The sequence below is a fragment of the Mixophyes fleayi genome, chromosome 12, assembly GCF_038048845.1.
Source record: "Mixophyes fleayi isolate aMixFle1 chromosome 12, aMixFle1.hap1, whole genome shotgun sequence".
NCBI classification, from domain to species: domain Eukaryota; kingdom Metazoa; phylum Chordata; class Amphibia; order Anura; family Limnodynastidae; genus Mixophyes; species Mixophyes fleayi.
In genome coordinates this window covers 32,361,566-32,382,648 of record NC_134413.1, presented here as the reverse complement: position 1 = coordinate 32,382,648, position 21,083 = coordinate 32,361,566, and the positions used below count along the sequence as shown (strand labels likewise).

The following is a 21,083-nucleotide window of genomic DNA, read 5'->3' as shown; positions in this document are numbered from 1 at the left end:
GTGATAATGGTAGCTCCTGCTTGACTTTGGCATTGCAATAATATGATAATCCTCAGCTTTGTTGAGCAGTAAAACAAATAATTGTCCTAAGCAAAATGTATATATGAAAGCAGACCTGTTCGTTTGTTTTGGAAAGTGGCATCATAACATAGTTCATATTTGCCAACTCTCCCGGAATGTCCGGGAGACTCCCAAAATCTGTCTCGGTCTCCCCGACTCCTGGGAGAGCAGGCAAGTCTCCCGCCTCCCACAATTCCCTGGCCAAAATAACAGGAGTTGCGGGGAATCGCGTCATTTTGATCCTGCCCACTGCAACAAAATGTCATTTTTGTTGCTGGGGTGGGGCCAAAATGACACAATTGACCGCGCCCCACCCCTCCTTCCCTCTAGTCACGCCCCTCTCCCAGACTGCAGTGCTTGAAAGTAGGCAAGTATGACATAGTTGCATAAGCTCTTGGAATGTCAGACCTGAGAGCCCAGGCAATTCTGGAAAGCATTCACCTGCCTCAAGGTGGGCGGGGCATGACTGAAATTCTTCCAATCAGTGTTTACTAAAGGGTGGCGCATAATGTCACTATTGGCTACATGGGGATAACATCTGTAAGGCAGCAAAAATGTACACCTGGACACTTTAAAAAAGCGATACATGGCTCCAGCTGCACACTGCTCAGGAGTGCCCCTGGTGTTCTGCAAAGAAACCTAAAATTGGAAGTGCTATTTTCAGTGTAATTTCTGATTTCCCAATAGTGTTATGCATATGCTGATGGCACCTATGGGCCATGCCCTGTGATTCCAGCGCATTAGATATTGCTTTTCATTATTTCTCTTTATAGGTGGTTTTTGTTTATATTCATTTACTCGATTGTATGCAACATCAGGCGGTAAATCCAGCTTTTTGGACTTTACCCTGTGTTTTCTGTCCTAGAAGGCCACAGTAATGAGTAGTAAAAGAGGTCTCCCCTCTTCTCCCTCATATCTCTGCTGTTCCTGCCCCCCCAATATCACACAAGGCTTTATTCTGAAGCATTTAAACTGTCAATGGCTAAATGAATGTTGACCAATATTTACAATGTTGCAATGGAAGTTTCTTTTTAGTAGGTAAGAAATCTGTACTAGTCTGTGGTTGGCATTCAGGAAAATGGAAATCTATTTTGGTGAGTTCTATTGAAATGACCAGTGCTTGGCAGTATTATTGGATAGGCCTTCAAATGTCCTCCTTCAGATACCCCCTTCCCAAAAAACTCAACCCCTCTGTATGCCAGGAGCTTCTTCCGAAGAGCAATGTGTAATGTTGGTTTTGTTTGCAGTCTGACTATTTATAGCAGAAATGTCCTAGCCACTTGAATCCTTTATAAACTTAAGCAGTTGTCCAGTTTTAGTGGCAACAATACTCAGTTCTGTCTTTCTGTCTCCCATATTGGTGTTTCATGTGTGGTTTAGAATGAGTTTTAACTTGAGATGATTTTAGTTTTTGAGTTTGATGGTTTTAAAGGGCTTTTCCAGTTTAATATTGTTTTTAACCCCCGCCCCGTTCCCGTTCTTTCACTTTAGCATTGTTTTAATTTGTACTGCTTGAGTCTGATTCTAGAAATTATTCCAAGGCACTGACTCTACTAAAATCAATGTGTTGCAGAATGGCCGGGAAGGTGCTCTGCAGTGTTGCAGAAAAGTGGATTTTCCCAAGCACCCTATAGAAGTGTACAGAACCTGGAAGTGTGCACAGCTGAACTTTGCAGTGTTTTGATCTGAATCTGCTACCCACTGGAATTACATGTGTGTTGTGTTTTCGGAATGCATAGTGTTCTATTCTATCTATCCTTTGCCTGTACAATGTTTTTTTTGTTGTTTTTTTGTGTTTGTTCAATTGAATGGTGTATTTTTGTTGTTTTTTTTTTTTTTTTTTGTTTTGTTTTAGTAAGTTTTAACCCTTGCAAAAATATCTGAAACCTATTTGACATACATTTTTACAAGTGTAGGGAAAAAAAAAGTGGGTATGTAACTGTGCTGCTTCTCTTCTGCTCCTTGATGAGTTCCCAACTTTAAGTGCATAAAGTAATGGAGGTTGGTAAAGTGGGAAAACCCTTTTTATCTCATGAAGTCGGATTGGCCCCTTTTACTTACTGTCTGGAACAATTGCTCCTGAGATTGAGCCCACAGACAATTTCTTATGGAGACAATTCTGACAACTTTATTGGATGATTATGCACTGCGGGACAAGATGCAGAACTGAATCCTGGCTGTTTCTGGAGTTGTCCCAGAACGTACATGAACATTTTGTTCCAGTTTCTGTTGCTATATATGGAATGCGATCTGAACACTTGCAGATGTGAATTCCACCCTAACATCTGTGGATAATATGAGCGAGTCCTATCCCACCCCCATTGAGATGAGCCTTGAGAGTGCTGGGACCTGCATTACATTCTCATTCTAAAAGACCTTTCTAAGGTCGCAAGAAGCTCGTACATAATTGAGCTTATTGTAAAGTCTGCTTCATTTTCCCGGAACAAAAAATAAATAAATCTATAGTTGCCTCATATAATATTAATAGATCTATATGTCTAGTGCATTTGTCTCTATCACTGGCTTAGATTTGGCATGTCTTCAGTGGGTTTGTTTTTAATTCATCTCCTATTGTTAATATACAGGAATTGAGTGTAATTGTATCTTATGTTTCTTAAGACATGAGAACTTGTAATGTTTAAGAGGGCAATCATTGAGATATATTTAAATGTGTGAAATGAAATATGAACACCGCCACTTATATTAAAACCCAAAAATAATTTATTTACATTTTGCTTTCATTTTTGCCGATTTCTGGTGCGGCTGCACTAGTGATAGTGCTCTGTGATCGTTCACATGTGACAACCAAGCACTGTGGACAGATTTATGGTGGACAACACTAATTACGTCCCCTATGGGACTTGCTACACTTCCTGTTGTCTGAGGCTCTTTTCTGTAACTTTGAGATTGAGCATGTCTGGGACGTGCCATGACACATCTGTGTCCTAGGAAGGTGTGTGTGACAGACGCAAGGGTATGTCATATACATCCTAATATACAGGTTTTAGCTATGTATGTATAGTTCTTTTTAATACTTTGTATCACTTTTATGACAGTATTGAAGACCCTCTACTTCTACACCGAAAATAGTAATGCAAATCAAACTCTTTTAATCTGCAGAATTTACAGAGCATGACTAAAGTTCTTATATCGATCATTCAGATCACTGTAAGCAGTGGCATCTTAATATCTGGTTAAATAATGATAATAAGTAGTTAGCTTCCTTATTATCTGAAAAATGAGAATTTGTTGGACAGCTAGACTCCGCATATGAGAATAATTTGGTTCTGGATTTTATTTGACAGATGACAACACAATTAGGCATTACAGATAACTTGAGTTTAATGTTTCTGGCTATCCAAGTAGAAAGATAAAAGCTTCTTAAATGATTCCTCGGTTGGTGCTGGATGTGGTGCAATAACCATGTGTTTGTCACAGGCTGTGTTAAATATGAATTGATGCATGATCCCAGAGGGATGAAACTGTCCAAAATGTGTTCTAGTGTGTTCAAATTTCCTTGCAACAAACTGGCTAAATTTTCGGGTGTGTACCGATGTTCTATATAAACCAGATTTTGTTTTGTGATTTGATCTGGTCATGTCATGTTTGCAGCTTCTAATGTTTAGTGCTGTTTGCTTCTTTTAAACAATCTTGTTTTGTTCCGTGGTTCTCAGCCAAGGTAAGGAACATGAGTAGGAGTTCTCCAAATGCCTGCACAGTTTCCGCAACATGGGAACAGTGATGATTCTGTATAGTCCTTTAAAAGAAAATACACACCCTGTTCTTAACCTTTGTTAGAACCCAAGACTTTAAAAGCCTCTGCGGCTTTACATAATACTCTGAAAGGTGTGTTCCATAGATATTATGATCAAAGCAGATTATAACTGAGCGCGGCTATGTAAGGTATCTGCCGTTCTCACATGTAACCTTGAATGCCTCAGTTTTCAGTCGTTATGATTCTGGATTTGCTTTTCCTTGTTTGACTAAGTCAATGTTAGATGTAGCTTATACTGAACACCGTGGTATTCAAATATTCCATTTTGTATACCCATGTTAAGGGTTGATTGAGAGTGTGCACACTAATATGTGTATGTATATAATCAATCTCACACTAGACTTGCAGGATGTATTATGTGAGGCCGTCGGGGCTCTTTTTTAATGTTGACACCCCCAACAAAACAAAGAATGGTGCAATTTAAATGCTCAGTTGTCCATGGTATTCTAATGTATGTGACATGTCTTATTAAATATAAGTTTACAGCTTCCTGACTGGGCTATAAAAAGTTTTAGTAGATTGTTTATTTTTTTTCCTGTCGTTTTGTCTTTTACTACCTAAAGGAAATGTTAACAGGTCTACAGGTCTCCATTTGTGTTTACTATCTCTACAAAGAAACCTTTTCATGACAGCATGACCAGTAATGTTTGTTTGTTTTTTGTGTTCTGTTTTTAAATAAAATAAAGGCTCTTTAGTTTGAGGACTTTGCATACTCATAGTGAATGGTATTTTTGCCCACTGCTCCTTTTTTTTTTTTTTTTTTTTTTTTTTTTTTTTTAAATGTTCTGTGCCACTGTTATGTCCTGGATAGCTCTCCAAATGAAACGCAAAGGTTACAATCGACGGTACCTATATCTATGAACCTTGTGTACACAAGTGACTGAAGGCTTTGTACCTCACATCGGTTTATGTGAAACTGTTGAATTGAAATAACGTGCTATTTCCTTATACTGGTTTTGAAGTAAGAAAATACTTTCTCTTTAAGCAGATAGTGACGCACTGTTTGGGGGGTATTCAATTGTCCAAGTTGTTTTTTTGTTTTGTTTCCCTGCAGCGTGTTTAAAAAAAAAAAAAATCTCGCGCAGGTTTTTAACTGCACAGCACGAAAACTCGTGCAATTCAATTGAAGAGGGAGCGCTGCTACCGCACGTTAAACATTGTGTTTGCGAGTTTTTAGGGAAGTTGTAACGCGGTCATGTAGAACACAAAAAAAGTTTTGCATACATTTTCATACATGAGATTGCATTACACAATGATAATATATATCTACATTACAGTACTTACTTTAGCATATTTTTTAATTGAACTATTTTTTTTTTTTTTTTTTTTTTTTTTTTACTATAGAATCATCTATACCAGTGATAGGTAAACTTTTCCAGGAGCTGGTCAAATAAAAAAAGAAAAACTTTAGGCGGGCCAATATAATTTATTAAACTCAAATATCGAAATATATAATACAAATTTTTTGAATGGGACAAGAGGGTGTTATATAGCAGTGTTGCCTCTATAAGTGCAGCGATCGTACAGACACAGCAATTATTTCAGCAAGTTGTTGCAGATCCGTCTTTCTGGTGAGCCACTAACTGACAACACAGCAGCCAATCGAAATCTGCCTTAGTATATGGCCCAGCCCATCTCTTCTCACATGACTCTCAGCCATTAGGGGGCGGGCAGGTATTTGAGTGATTGACATACGAAGTGTCCTTTTAGGAAGGAGGGTGAAGTGTAATGAAGGAAATAGCTGGGAAGGCATAAAAATGAAGATTCTGACACACCAGGTCGGCCTTAATAATTTTATGCATATTTTAATTATTTTTTTTTTTTAAATATTGGCGGGCCGGATAGAACCTCTAAGTGGGCCGGATCTGGCCCGCGGGCCGTAGTTTGCCCATCACTGAGCTATACCATGTCAAAACGCATTACTACATTCATATTTGTACCAAAAGCATGCATAAATATAATTAGTGATTTTATTTATGTTTATTTCATTATTTTTCACAAGAAAATCAACTTTTACATGTTGGGCATTAATGATAAGCATAAGTTTAACTTTTTTCACATTATTACATGATTTCAAATACTTATTTTATTTTTTATTTTTAACACACCCCAAAGAGGTGCGAGATAAAACAGCTTATTTTGCCTGTTTTAACGCGCCGCGTGAAAAAAACAATTTGATAGCGGCTCGCACACCCTATACGTTCAATAGACCTTCTACTAGACCGTGAGATGACTGTTTCGTGAAAAAAAAAAACAACTGAGCGTTAAAAATGGAATTGAATCGCGGGTAAAGTTAACCTGCTCAAAAATGATAAACGGCGTTAAAATGACTTAACGTGGTAAAAAAAAAAACTCGCTGACAATTGAATTCCCCCTTTTTATGTTTAAAACGGGCCTATTTTTTTTGTCCATCCATTTCCAGAATTTAATTTGCCACTGTGCTGCCATGGTTTTTGTATGCATGGTCTGAGTCAACAGAATAAACTGTTGCAAGGTTGCGTCTTGCACAAGATCTCGGCTATGCAGGGAGGCGAGACATCCGTTTACAGCCAGCTAAGAAAGTTTAGTGGCCTTTCTTTCATGTTTACTTTTTGAGGTCTTATTTCATACATGCCATAAGAAATCTTGTTTAAAATGCAAAATCTAAACGAAGCAATGAGCGGTCACAGACTGTACCAGAGCCTCCCAGATTGATTCATCATCCTGAATGAACAAAATCCAGGCAGATTCCATCACTGGAATTGTCTAAAACAATAAAGGTCTATGGGGGGTACCAGGATACATTAATGTAAACAGACCCCTAAGGTGTGGTGGTTTTGTTTTCTTTAACCTTTCAAGCTGTAATTTAAAGGGAACATGCAGCGTGTAAAATAAGTATTGAACACCAACATTTTTCTCAGTAAATATACATTTAATGTGGCTATTGTAATGAAACTTACAATGCAGCGCCGCTTGAAATTTAATCGCCGAACACGCGGGTGTTGAAGAACCCGCATGTTCATACATTTACCCCCAAATGTCCAACAACCTTTGAAATCCACACATGCAAAGAAATCAAACCATAGATGTCCATAAATTGTGTAGTAATGTGAAATGACACAGGGAAAAAGTATTGAACATGTGAAGAAAGGGAGGTGCAAAAAGACATGGGAAGCCAAGACACCAGCCGAAATCTATCAGTAATTAGAAAGCAATCCTGCCACAATAGCCACATTAAATATTTATTTACTGAGAAAAATGTTGCTGTGTTCAATACTTTTATTTCATCCGCTGTAAATGCCTGGGAGAGAGAGCGCAAGCTAGAGCTTTACTGTGCTCCCTCCTGGGCTGGGTTTCTACATATTGCGCAGCAGGAGGTGTGGATATTTTTTTTAATTTTTTTTTTTTTTTTTTTTTATTTCCCAGCCCCCACCGCTCTTTTAATCTGATCCTCCCACCCCACCACCTTCCAAGTGCATAGGGCACCGTGTAGTAAAGCGAAACTGAGAACCTGGTAATGGGTGTTCTTATTGTGCTTTCCGGTGTGTCCTGCTGCTCCCATCTTTCACCTTTTTGCCTTCACTGTAATTGATTGTATTTTTGCAGCATTACTATGACTAGTCATGCTGCCTAATTCCCCCCCCCCCTCCACCCCCTCCACCCCCTTCTCCTCCTCCTTTCCCCAGTTATCTTGTGTTTTTTATTTTGGCTTTGTTTTGTTTCCTTTTTATTTAACATACAAAGACATGGAAATCTCCATCTGTAAATGAGATGTTTTTGTCTTTTTTTATTGTAAGCAAGTCTTGTTAAAATTAAATGAGACAGTTTCTCATAAAGGGGGACAGAGTGCTAGGAGACAGAATCCCAGGGGGACGTGGGACAGGCTGGCAGGAGAAGGGAGCAAATTAGTTAACCGAAGGGGGCAATTGCCTGTAGAGCACTCCAGGGGGCGTATTTACTAAACTGCTGGTTGGAAATGTTGCCTGTAGCAACCAATCAGATTTAGTTGTCTTTTTTTATTTAGTGTATTCTACAAAATGACAGCTAGAATCTGGATGGTTGCTATAGGCAACATCTTCACCTTTTCAAACCCACAGCTTAGTAAATATACCCCCTGGAGTTGATCTGCAGGCCTTCAGTGTCTCTGGTGAGTGGCCCATCAGCATCCTTCCCTCTTTCTTGACAGCCTGGCTTTTTTTGTATAAAATCTGAATACCTACTTAGTGTACCAAGAGCTAACACTTCACACTGCATGCAGATTGATGTAACATGAATCCTTGTCAGACGTTGTGTGTATATGCACCTACATTCTTTTTTGGTCTCTGGTTTAAAAGCACATCTTATTGGCCTTTAATTATTCACATTGAACTTCTGATTTCAAAGGACGTGTTTGAGGCCATAAAGGGTACTGTTTGTCTGCCCAGGGACTATGGGATGAAGTGATAAGCAGACATGATTTCATCTTGCTCATGCTGTTAGAAATCTTGCGGTCTATTTTAGATTGAAAGACCCACTAAAAACTTGTAATTAAGTGTCCATATTTCATCATCATCATCATTTATTTATATAGCGCCACTAATTCCGCAGCGCTGTACAGAGAACTCATTCACATCAGACCCTGCTCCATTAGTCTAAATTCCCTAATATAGACACACACTTACACACAGACACAGACAGACAGGGATAATCTAGGGTCAATTTTGATAGCAGCCAATTAACCTACCAGTATGTTTTTGGAGTGTGGGAGGAAACTGGAGCACCCGGAAGAAACCCACGCAAACACAGGGAGAACATACAAACTCCACACAGGTTGGGAATGGTTGGGGATCGAACTCCTGCCTCACAGCACTGGAGTCATAAGTGCTAGCCACTAGGCCACTGTATTTGTAGGTGCATTTCAGTAGCCTTTGAAATTCTGAAATGGCCCCTAACCTTGAACCAAAGCTTGCATAAAATATGTTCTGCCAGGGAAACGTGTTCAATTACATAATCATTGGATTTTAATTAACTCAAAAAGAACTATTTGTCAGACATCCTTACTTAAACATCTCATATTGTATGTCTGTGTTTGGATTTTTTTCGTTCTAAATGCTCGCAGACCCCCTCCCTCTTTAGATTAACATTGTAATCGATTTTTTTTTTCCTTCTTTCCATCGTCGTGCATTAATTCCCATCGCGGCTTAGAGCGGATAGTGCATAATTTATGAAGGAATCCGTTACAAACAATCATTTAGTCTGAAATATTATTTACAAAGTATACTTGCATCTGCTTAGATGTTTCATTCTCAATTTTATCTGTTTAAGATATTGACCATCTAGTATAGGGAACAAATTTGTTATACTTGGCACTTGTACAATGTAATCAAAATTACTTTACAGGGCAGTTTATGAAAGGAAGTTTCCTAGGATTAAAGTTGTATTGTGTGTTTATAGATCGCTGCATTTGTGTGTTTTGATCGATGGCCGTTGTACATAATTATATATTGAAGTTATAAGCAGTGTGTATACTGAGCCTCCAACAATACAGGAAAAATATAACTGCTGAGAATTCAGGACTTAAAAGAATTGAGCCAAAATAAAACAAACATTCTAATAGCATCTATAATTTGTGCATAGTTTTCTATCATGTACTGTACTGTGCAACATTGGTTTTGTTCAGCTTAAACTTCATTTTTCAAACTTTCAGTCCACAAGTAGGCAAGTTTAAAACAATAAGTCTTGTTACATCAGATTATGCTCTATATGAAAACCATTCTGATTCCTTGTTTGTAGCTAAATCTGGCCCATTGGCTAATAATTCTTTAAGGAAACTAAAGCAATGAAAGGAGTACATCTTCTGGACAAACCATGTACAATACAAGGGGTGCAAATTAGTTTTATTTTGCACATAAGTTAAATACTTTCTGTTTTTTCATGTAGCACACATATTTTGATAGCTTTTATTTTTACAGTGAAATTTAAAGTTTATCTAGGACAGTGTTGGCTAACCTGTAACACTCCAGGTGTTGTGTAACTACAACTCCCAGCATGCTTTGCCAATATATAGCAGCTTATTGCTGGGACTCGTAGTTTCACAACACCTGGAGTGTCACAGGTTAGCCAACACTGATCTAGGACATGCTCTACCCCAACTATAAATCTGTCCCCACATTTTAAATTTGCCTCCACTCCAATGCAACATGGTTTTGCCCAGGTGCAAAGTTACTCATTTTATTTATTTTTTCCTTAATGAATCGGCCCCAATGTGTCTAAAATACTTCACATGCTTCTTTGTTTTTTGTTTTTTTTAAATTTACGATCTAATAAACTGTTAATAGGCCTATTTAGTTTTTATTGCTAAAGTTGAAAGCTGTATTTAGCCGATACTGATATTGGCAATGGTTAAAAAAAACTTTTTTTTTTTTTTTTTTTTTTTTGTTTACACCATTGATGGGGAAACACTACCTACAATTATAACAGAGCTTAAGACATTTTCCTGGATCCAGTTAAATAGATTCTTATTTGATCCTTGCTAGAGCAAAGCTTGCACCAGCAGAACAGTACAGGCAGATGCTCCAATTGAAACAATACAGCATGTATTTACTCAAAACAATGGCTGTGCTAGCATAGATTGAGTGACGCTGTAATGAAATGCTGATTAAACACAAATGGGTAAACATACTGCATATACTCGGCCATCGTTGTTACATGTCAAAGTGCACAAAGGCACCGTGTTGGTTATAAAGTGGGTGCTCAGTCTCGGCCCAAACACCAGAGCACCCTTTCTGTGTTACTGCAGTGATGTTCATTGCCCAGATTCTAGAATAGGATAGAAGTGAAGATGAGTAGTAATCTACTACATACTTGCCAACCTTATGTTGGCCTGGACCGGGAGATCCTGAAAGGCAGGATGGGTGGAGGGGGCGGGGCTTCACGATTCACTTCATTTTGGCCCTGCCCCCGGTGACGTAATGCCTGTTTTGGGACCCCAAACAAGCATTACATCACTGGGGGCGGTGCCAAAATGACACAAATCGCAAAGCTCCGCCCTTCCACTCCGGCTGTAATTTTATTGAAGTGGGCAGATGGGCCAGATGCGGGAGAATGGCCAACTCTCCCGGGAGTCCGTGAGACCAACCCGTATTTTGGGAGTTGGCAAGTATGATCTACTACAGGAGCTGGAGTACAAAAAGTCTTTAATGGCTACAGCCGGTCTGTGGGTCACCAATATGATGGCTTTTTCTGTAATAGTGTTCTACTATTTGGTTTCTTTGTTGGACCTTTGCTGATCTTCTCTTCAGTTTAGTCCCTGTGTCTGTACTGTTCTCTTGTAGTCTAGTTATAAATATTTCATTTTTTCCCTTGAGAACAATGGTTATGGCAAGGTTAAGCCAAAGTGGTCAGCTGCTAAGGCCATGCCCCTGTGAAAATGTAATCACAAATGTACTGTTATAGGGAATCTTACTAAATCAATCTTTTCCACTTTTGTACTAGAATGCATGGGGATGCAGCGGTCACTGGGCACGTCTGCCAGCTCTCACACCTACTCCTGCCAGAATAATCCTTACGTAATAACTGCTGTGCATGTATACAGAGCAGAACCTTATATAGAACATCTGCCACCTGGTGGCCATCTCTGTCCTTACAAAATATGTGCGTTTAGAAATAAAAACTTCTACTTAAAAAGAGAACATATAGAACAATAAAACTAATCTTGTTCTATATACAAAATGTTTATAAAACTGGTCATTTTACGTTTAAGAAACTTAAGAGCCTCTCGCTTTTATGTCTTTGTTTTTTTTAATTGGTTTGAATGTAATGTTTGTTTTCAACTGTCCAATAAAAGTATATGAAGCAGTATAACTCATTGGCACATACATTTGTGTGCAGAGGTTTATTTTTATTCTGGCATTTTTTAAATCTGGAACATGATGTCACCGCATATTTTAAAGAAAAAAAATAAAGTGTATTTGCTGAAATGCTTTCATTGCAGCATGAACACCAGTAAGTGTAATGCAGGGTAGTTGTAAAAGTGCCACTGTGTTATGAATAGTGGGGTATTTTCTCCACTTAAAGTTGAATATCTGAAAATAAAGTTAATTATAAATTATCTATTGTTTTTCTCCCCTGGAGGAATTGTTTATAAAATTAACTGAGCAACTGATGACATTTACAGTAGAAGAGACTCATTAAGTGTTTGCAATCAATAACAACTCTCTTTCTTGCTGTATTTTCCTGGCAGGCAATCAGCAGTAGAGGTCAACACAGCATTTCCTACACGTTATCCAGGAACCAAACTGTTGTTGTGGAATATACTCATGACAAGGACACTGATATGTTTCAGGTATAAATATTTCTGCATGCTGGTTATCTCTAGAGTTATGAAGTATTTTCTAATTGAAAGTATTTGTTTTTACTCTGAATTGATAGGATTTATTTTTTTTATTCAATCTTTATTGTTAAATATTAACAATAGTTGAGGAATCTGTATGGGGTTAATAAAATGCCTGCACTCTTCAGCAAGTCACTGATTTATAGTGCTATATCATTATAATTGGAGGACTTGTATAATGATTTATCCAACTAGTGACAAGTGTAAAAAGAACATGTAATGGAAGCCACCTAAGAGCAAGCTTAACATTGGTCTATTTGTGCACCATGCACTCTGCTTTTATATAGTCTCAAAACAAGAAAAATTGTAAACTTTTTTTTTTTATTCTCTAACACTGGGGAAAAAAAAATCTTTAACCAGCCACCAAACTTTATCGACTAATTCCAAATTTAGAAGTAATGGATACAGGTTCAGCCAGTGTTGTTTTAACATGTGTAAATGAAGATATGTTTGTAGCTTTGGGGGGAGAAGTGACTTGGCCAATTAGTGTAATTTCAGTTTATAGAAATTGCATAATCAAGTATGAATTTTAAATAAGTTTGTGTAAAATTAAAAAAACTGCCATTTCATTTGATAGTGAAGCTTAATTACTGTTCAAGTATCATTTAGTGCAGTACCTTCATTTAATCTCTAGATGTCATTATTACACTCAGACCATGAAAAGCATAAGGATGTTGACTTGATCTGTCTTACAATGGAAACAGTGTTGCATTCTTTTTTAACTTTTAAATGTTGCCTCAAGCATGGTATTTTAATTAATGGGATTGCATTTATAATGTGTTACATGTCGGGTACATTATTTAATCCTTTTTTTTCTTCTATGTGGCATTGATTTGTTCACTTCCAAGTGCATACGCCATTGACACAGAATAAAATTTAAAGTTTTTAAATGCGAAATATTTATATCTCGTGGTACCGAATTCGGTGTGCGAAGAATCGGAGGCTGTAGACGTGCACTGTTGGCAATGCAGTGTTTAGTGTTCCTGGGTTGCCTCCAGCCGTCCTATTATAATTGGCATTGTGTGAGCACCGCAGCCAGCAGAGTGTGACCACTGACCACCAGTATGGGCAGGCAAAGGCTCAGCAGCCAGGCTTAAAAAAAGTGTCTTAATAAAAAAACGTTGGTAGTTATTGCCAACACTTATTGTTTATAATTAGTAGTATTAGTATTCTTAGTAGTAGTATTGTTACTACAGTGGCACTTATATTGAGCATGTTCACATGGTGGACACGGAAGTTCCGCATTGGGCCCAGTCTGTCTCTCCTGTACTGCAGCTCTATATGCTCACTTGTAGTAGTGATCTCTCATTAGCTGGCATGCTGGATAGTATTAGATCTCAATTACAAATGGTGTTACATTGCTAAGCTGTATGGGAGGTTTAGCTGAACCCCCTCTGCACCTCTAGTGAAGATATAAGTAGTGTTCTTTCCAGTGAAACTAGCACATCTCTTAAGCATGCCATTTTTAGTATTACCCTCAAAGTATTTGATATACTAATATCTTGGCTATTTAAGGTGTTAAAATATCAGTTTGTTCCTCAGCCACCTTTTCAAGACTGGATTTGGGATTTATGTCCCACCCTACCCTCCAGGCACTCGCTTGGTATTAGATAAAAGTACAAGACTTACTCCTCAGCAGTAATGTGATTATATCAGGAACACGTTCCTACCCCACCAGGTGTTCTCATCTCCTTAGTCTTCAACATGGTTCTTGTGAGAACTTTAGTAAGATTCTTCTCCTAGTTGTGTATAATATGAACATGGTACTGGACAGAATAGACAATGTGGAATTATGTGTATTGCACCTAAAAAAGGACTTCAAAACACCTGTTTACTGCTTTAGTAAAGAATGAATGGGAGCTTTTTTTTTTTTTTGTCATTGTCGGCTGTTGTAATGAATACGTTTGAGAAACTGTTCTCAAAGACTTATTGACCACCCAGAATCGGCATCCAACCTGTAGTGATCTGGCTTGTTGTCTGACCTAATGATTGTGTGTAACGTGCTGTAGCCCACACTGTAGGACAGCTGCCATAACCCAGTGACATCACTGAGACACCAGGCACAGCTTCTTAATCACTTCCTGAGATCAGAGCCTATCAGTGTTAAGTCCAAAAAATGTCCCCCTTCCACTGTGTAGCTGGCAGTTACCATTAAAAACATCATTGTTTGCTTTCTAGGAGAGTGTAACAGCACTTTCTTTTCTTTTTTTTTTTTTTTTTTCTTTTAACTATTTATTTATTTTTTTGTGTGTTTTAGATTGGAAGATCAACAGAGAGCCCAATTGACTTTGTGGTGACGGACACAGTTTCTGGTAACCAGAATGACGAGACTCAGATTACCCAAAGTACAATCTCCAGATTTGCTTGCAGGATAGTCTGTGATAGAAATCCACCGTACACCGCTAGAATCTTTGCTGCAGGATTCGACTCCTCCAAAAATATCTTTCTCGGTGTAAGTATTGTACAGACGCTGAATTTCATAATTCTTGTCTGTGGTTTGTGTTGAGCAACTATATAGTTGATACTTTGTAGTATGGGGCAGGTTTTATCCAGATCCTCAAATGATCATTCTTTACAAGTTACCAGATTTAATTTTAGACTTTTGAATCAATGCATAGACAATAATTGTGTACAGATTTCTTGGATTTGAGCCATATTCTACTGGTGCACTGTCTGAAAGAGCTTCACCTAGCAGTCACGTTTAGTGATCTCTCCTGCTACATATACATCAGAAGCAGCTCATTAGAGATAATACAGATACCCATTTTGCATAACAAATGGATAAACTATGAAGGGTGGCCACAAAGAACAGCAGCTCAATCATGGTAAAACTTCTGTTCCAAACCTAAAATAAAGTACTTGTATGTGCTGATGACCCTCCCCCAGATGTTCATGTATGGGCTCAAGTTGTAAGATACCTTTTTCTAGTTGGTGTGTGCCAGCCAGTGTCCATGGTCAATGTTGTTCCTCTTTTAGGATTGTTTTCCTGAGTGTCTTCGTTTTTAAATTTCTAAAAGTCTTGGAGAGTATTGCGTTGCTTGGCTATTTGGATACGTCTTGGATGAAACGCCCACCAACACCTAAAAACTGGAAATTGAATAGCCTAATTACTACAGAATTATACCCCCAGCATTATTCACAAGCAAAGATGTATTAGATGTGCATGAAGCCTTTTTTTTATTTTTTATTAAGGTTAATCTGTATTATTAACTGAGTTCACAATATATATCATTAGGAAATATGCCGCGTGTTTGTGTAATGGTTTGCTACAATAGTCCTACTGTTTGGGTTTTACAGATTTTTAGCCTGTTTGTCAAGGACAGTGATTTGGGGGTAAATGTATGAACATGCGGGTTCTTCAACACCCGCGTGTTCGGCGATTAAATTTTAAGCGGCGCTGCATTGTAAAGGAAAACTTCCCTTTTCCAATTTTCCTTCTAAAGCACGGCGGTACCCAAGATTGACCATGTTGGTTTTCCGCTTCTAGGAGAAAGCAGCTAAATGGAAGAATCCTGATGGCCACATGGATGGATTGACCACAAATGGTGTTCTTGTAATGCATCCAAAGGGAGGTTTCACTGAAGAATCGAAGCCTGGTGTATGGAGGGAAATCTCTGTCTGTGGAGATGTGTACACTCTGCGAGAAACCAGATCCGCTCAACAGAGAGGAAAGCTAGTACGTTTAAATGTTATTTGTAGTATATTGTCTACTGTAAGTATTCCACGTTATAACCTGATGTAAGTGATTAAATTGGCTGTATGAATTGAATTCCGTTGTCGTCACTAACCGTGTGTTTTTAGGAAAAACGTGTGTCCTTGTTACCTTTTTATACTCGCTGACTTCTGGTATCCCTATAAAACTTTTGAAGTAACATTATAATTGACATTATCCGTTATACACAATGTAGAATGTGTGGCATGCCATAGAAGGGGTAGAAATTACATTAGCACTGTATAGAAAAAGCTCTCGGAAACCGCCTGTACTAAGCCACCTCTTTCAGTAAATAGTTACTAGAAGAAAAAAAGTTATTTGGGGAACAGTTGCCACTAGTCATGGGCTGTGCGAGAGAGAATTTGTTCCATACTGTACAATTGGTTCAACTCGCCAGCAGTTTAAGGTGCCGCTGTCTATATCCTACACAATCTCCCTCCACCAGACACAATAAAATGATAAATATAGTCCATACCTTACCAAAGCATCCACTACTGCATCTTCTAAATATGTAACCTAGTCTCTTAATATATTAGTTTCCTCTGTTGATCTGTTTTCTTTGCTATGCTTCATATCCACTGTATGTCGGTGAATTCAGTTGGCGATGTGGCGAGCGGACATCGCGCTGCGCACATTGCCGCCAATTACGGTAGAAATCTCCGCTCATTTATAGAGGTGCAAGGAAAAATTAGTGGCGATTTCTGGCAAATCTCTGCCGCGGAGCGTGTCGTGGGCGTTCCGGAGACGCTTCACGGCTTATAGAATCTCCCCTATGAATGTACCCACTTTTAAAACTTTGATACTCTCCCACTCCTTTAATGTCCCAAAAATCTGGTGTTTTTTTTATTTCTTTTTATTAATCCTCATGTCAGCTATGTCAATTCTACTGGCTGTATTGATCTACGTTTATACATGCCCTACTTTTGTCTACAGAGCAATGGCGTCTGTTATTGGTATACTATATACAAGTGATGTTTGTGTAAAACTACTGGAAGTATGTTTGAAAACTGAGCTCAGATGTAAACATTTGTATTATAATGAATAATACATCCCTATTTTAATTTTATTACTGATCTTGAAGGAGCCATGGATTTCTGTGACTTATTAGATGTTCTGTAAACAAAGTGCTTTTGTGTGTATAACCTACAATAGGGAATGCATTATCACATGAATGAAAGTGATTGATGAGCGTATTGATCCTTATGACCAGGTTTACAAATATAGCTGTGATCATACTACTAATTACACTGTTGTGCAAAGAATAAAGTAATTGCACTTCTAATGAGGTAATCAATTTTCTTATCGTACTAGGTGGAAAATGAAACCAACATTCTTCAAGATGGTTCTCTTGTTGACTTATGCGGAGCGACCCTACTCTGGAGAACAGCGGATGGCTTGTTTCACACTCCAACTCAGAAACACATTGAAGCATTAAGACAGGAGATAAATGCGGCGAGGCCTCAGTGCCCTGTTGGATTAAACACTTTAGCTTTTCCTAGTATTAACCGCAAGGATGTAGTAGAAGAGAAGCAACCTTGGGCTTACCTTACCTGTGGTCATGTGCACGGATATCACAACTGGGGTCACCGGAGTGATACAGAAGCCAACGAGAGGGAATGTCCAATGTGCAGAACAATTGGTCCCTATGTGCCTCTCTGGCTTGGCTGCGAAGCTGGATTTTATGTGGACGCTGGCCCTCCTACCCATGCGTTCAGCCCTTGTGGACATGTCAGCTCCGAGAAATCTGCCAAATACTGGTCTCAAATCCCACTTCCACATGGCACCCACGCATTTCACGCTGCTTGCCCTTTCTGCGCAACACAACTGACTGGCGAGGAAAGCTGTGTTAAACTTATTTTCCAAGGCCCTGTTGACTAAGCTATTTATAACAGACCATAATAACATTTTGTTAATAAAAATGAAACAAAAAAGAGAAAATACTGTGAAATTTTCACCACTAATACTAAAATTTACTTTTTTATAACTTTATTAAAGGGGATCAAATGACAGAATATTTTGTGGCCTCAAATTGATCAGATGTCAATGCTTTGGCATATGTACCAGCAACATACATTTTTTTTTCTTTTCCTTCTCTTTGGTCTAGGTAATATTTGTAAATCCATTTTAATGCAAACTTTTGTTTAAAAGAGGATTGTTTAGCAGCTAATTTGCAGTTCGCAAACATTCCTTAAATTATCCACCTTCACCTTGTATTTTGTTTGTTTTTGGTAACGGTGGGTTGTTGCAGCTGCTTGTGTACGGTTACCTACACACAGAGTGTTGAACCAATATTCCTGAGCCTGATAGGTTGAATTGTGTTTCAGGCCACAAAATGGCTACCTCCACTGAGCGTAGGCCAGAGTTTCAATCTTTGGTACATTCAACTCCAAGGAAATTCAGGAGGTACTTCAGCCTGATTTATAAGGGGGTTTGCTTGCTATTTACTGTATGTCTACACACAGTGCTTTGGTACTTCAAATAAATTTAACACTCTTATGGGGGTACATGGGATAAGTGGACACACACTCAGGGTAACTTGGTAAATGTTGTTATAAGGGTGAAAGTAATTCAGAAAGGTTGAGAACCCCTGGTGTAAGGGACAGGTACTTTAATATTTCACAAAGTACCTCAGAGAAAATGGTTTCATTATAGCGATGAACCCCTCTGTTAGAGGCAAAATCACACTGCAGTGCCTTTTTAGGGCAGGGTCTCCCAACTTTTTTTTTTTTTTTATCCTGCAATGTCCCTCCCCCTTTAAATCTTGGTGGTTACCAGGTACTGGACTACATTTTGTCTGTACAATGTTAATATAGGTATACAAAAAGCAGATGGGTATTTGTTTGTTTGCCAATGCAGTAAACGTCTGTTTTTTAGTTAGTTGACAAGCTGAATTGCGCTTAGAATTCTGGGTAAGGCTCAGGTAGTCTGTCAGTAATACATGCTCCACGGGTTGAGCAACTGTTGTGGTTGGTCTGGCAGGAAAAGGGCTTAATCACAGGGCTTAAAGCAAACAAATGCAATTCTTCTGAATACAACCTGATTAAATGTTTTCCAATATCTGTATCTTTTTCATTTAAACTGACTAGTTCTCTGAATGAATGTACCCATTTGCAAATAAGGTCCATCAAATTCTGTTAATTTATACTCCGTTTAGTTTTAAATAAAGTTGGGCACAGCTTGAGGTGTCTTGTGATGAAGCAAACTGGGGTAGGAGAACAATGGGGCACCCATTATATCTGGAATATAAGAGCAGATTAATGGTTTGTAACGTGTTTGGAAATCTAATGATTATATTTATTTGGAAATGAATACTATAGAAATGTTCATGGTAGATGGAGTAAGCAATGATGTGTCATGTAATCTTTCAGTTGCAGAATGTCCTGCAATCCCCTGTCACGGGACCGTTTAGTTATTATTTCTCTCGGTGGAATGGCAGCCATTTTCCTAAAGAGCATCTGTCCTCACACCTACATATGTATTGAAGGGAAAATATTGTCCTCTTTATGAACTTTAAAACAAGTGACAGAATACTTGTTTGTTATGGTCTATCTTTGTGTTTTTTACTTTTTATTATACAGTTGAGTGAGAACTATTTTTTGTCTTAGTTTTTTTTTGTCTTTTGTTTGGTCTTTAGTTTCACTAGTCAATGCAAGTACTTTATTTACTTCTATTATTTTGTCCCATTTTGCTTTTTGGGAGGGTTCCTGTAAGTAATTCCCTGGTTGAATGTTGTTTTTTTGTTTTTGGGGGGTGTTGTTTTTGGTTGATTCAGAGAGGTATTATCTATGCAGTGATAATGAGTGTACAATATTATCTTTAAAGTCTGCATACTGTCTAACCAACAAGCATGGCTTTGGGTCATTAGTTGTTGCTAAAAACCCACATGACTGCTGAATGTCACTATATAATCACAACTGCTCATGGTCCCTATGTTTCACATCCGTCATGTAAGGACTGCTAGAAAGCCCTAGTGTGGTAGTGCCAACCTACAAATAATCCTTACATAAGACTGAATCCATCTACTTGTATCTTTAGTGGATAACCTACCCAGTATCACTTTAATAACCTGATCCTAATTTCTACGGTTTATATTCTAATAACTTATTCTTCTGACATTTGTACAGAATGACTCTTCTAATCCTTGGCAAGTGCCAGAGCGCCAATTGGCATAGGAAAGGACTGATGAGAAGAAGCATTGAAGTCTAGGAACTCCACCAATCGCACAATTTGCCGCTTGTTTGCTTAGTGGCCCTTTCTTGTGTACACATTGGGCAGAACTGTAATGTCTATTCACAGAAGTACCTGGGAACTGGCTTTGCATCTGAGCTCTAAATATTTTATATCTCCATTGTGCGAATGCTAGAATTGGGCAGCAGTTTATCTCATTACCTTAGATGGGGTTTTACCCGCTTGACCTGACTCCTCTCTTGATACTTTAATTGATTCGGTACTCTGCTTCAGCTTTTTAGTTTGTGTCCAGAGCCATAATTATCTCCTTAACATGATGTCCTGTCTTAAGATATGCATCCACTAGTATTTGATTGTAAGACGTTCATGTTTTAAAGTTTGAGGTGAATGCTACAGTACGTTATTGGGGGGGGGGGATTCAATTATCTGAGCGCATATTTTTACCATAGTAACGGTAAAACTGTGCAGTGGACTAGGAAGCACTTTATGGGTTGACATTGGTTATATTAATTTTCGAGGTTGGTCTGAAATGCATAATTATATGCTGTCAGAAATCTGGCTAATGCCCCATTACTTGGCTAAAATCAGTACTGTGTTCCTTTTTTTTTTTTTTTTTTTTTTTTTTTTTTTTTTGTTGTGTAGTAATTGCATTGTCGGGGTTAGAAGATTTAATCTTTCAACTATATTTTTATTTTTTTATTTCAAACTTTTACAAGAAACCAGTTGGCCCAGACAAAGTATCCCAAGATACAGCGGGTTACATAGAATCATCAAGAAGATGCCTTGTGGATCTTAAATTTATTTGTCAGTTAGAATTTTGGCGGATTGCACGTCAACATATGTATAATAGTACAGATAAGGATAGGAATTCAGACTTATATTTTTTTGGGTGATTTTCATTCTCTAAAATAAAATCGTTGTCTGTAACAGTCATCCTTCTAGGTCCAGATCTAGTGCTCCTGGACTGCTAACAGTGCTTGTTTTCCTGGTCTCTCCAG

The 21,083-nt window shown here is 38.2% G+C and overlaps 1 protein-coding gene across 1 annotated transcript in view; it reads left to right on the top strand.

The window, feature by feature from the left end:
* The window catches only part of PELI2 (pellino E3 ubiquitin protein ligase family member 2), a 48,306-nt gene extending 30,203 nt beyond the window's left edge, over window positions 1–18,103 (top strand). The window contains exons 3-6 of the mRNA XM_075192870.1: window positions 12,036–12,137; window positions 14,443–14,637; window positions 15,673–15,861; window positions 17,209–18,103. Of these exons, the coding sequence (XP_075048971.1) occupies window positions 12,036–12,137; window positions 14,443–14,637; window positions 15,673–15,861; window positions 17,209–17,775 (1,053 nt within the window). The 3' untranslated portion in view covers window positions 17,776–18,103. The remainder of the gene's footprint in view (window positions 1–12,035; window positions 12,138–14,442; window positions 14,638–15,672; window positions 15,862–17,208) is intronic.
* The last annotated feature ends 2,980 nt before the right edge of the window (window positions 18,104–21,083 follow it).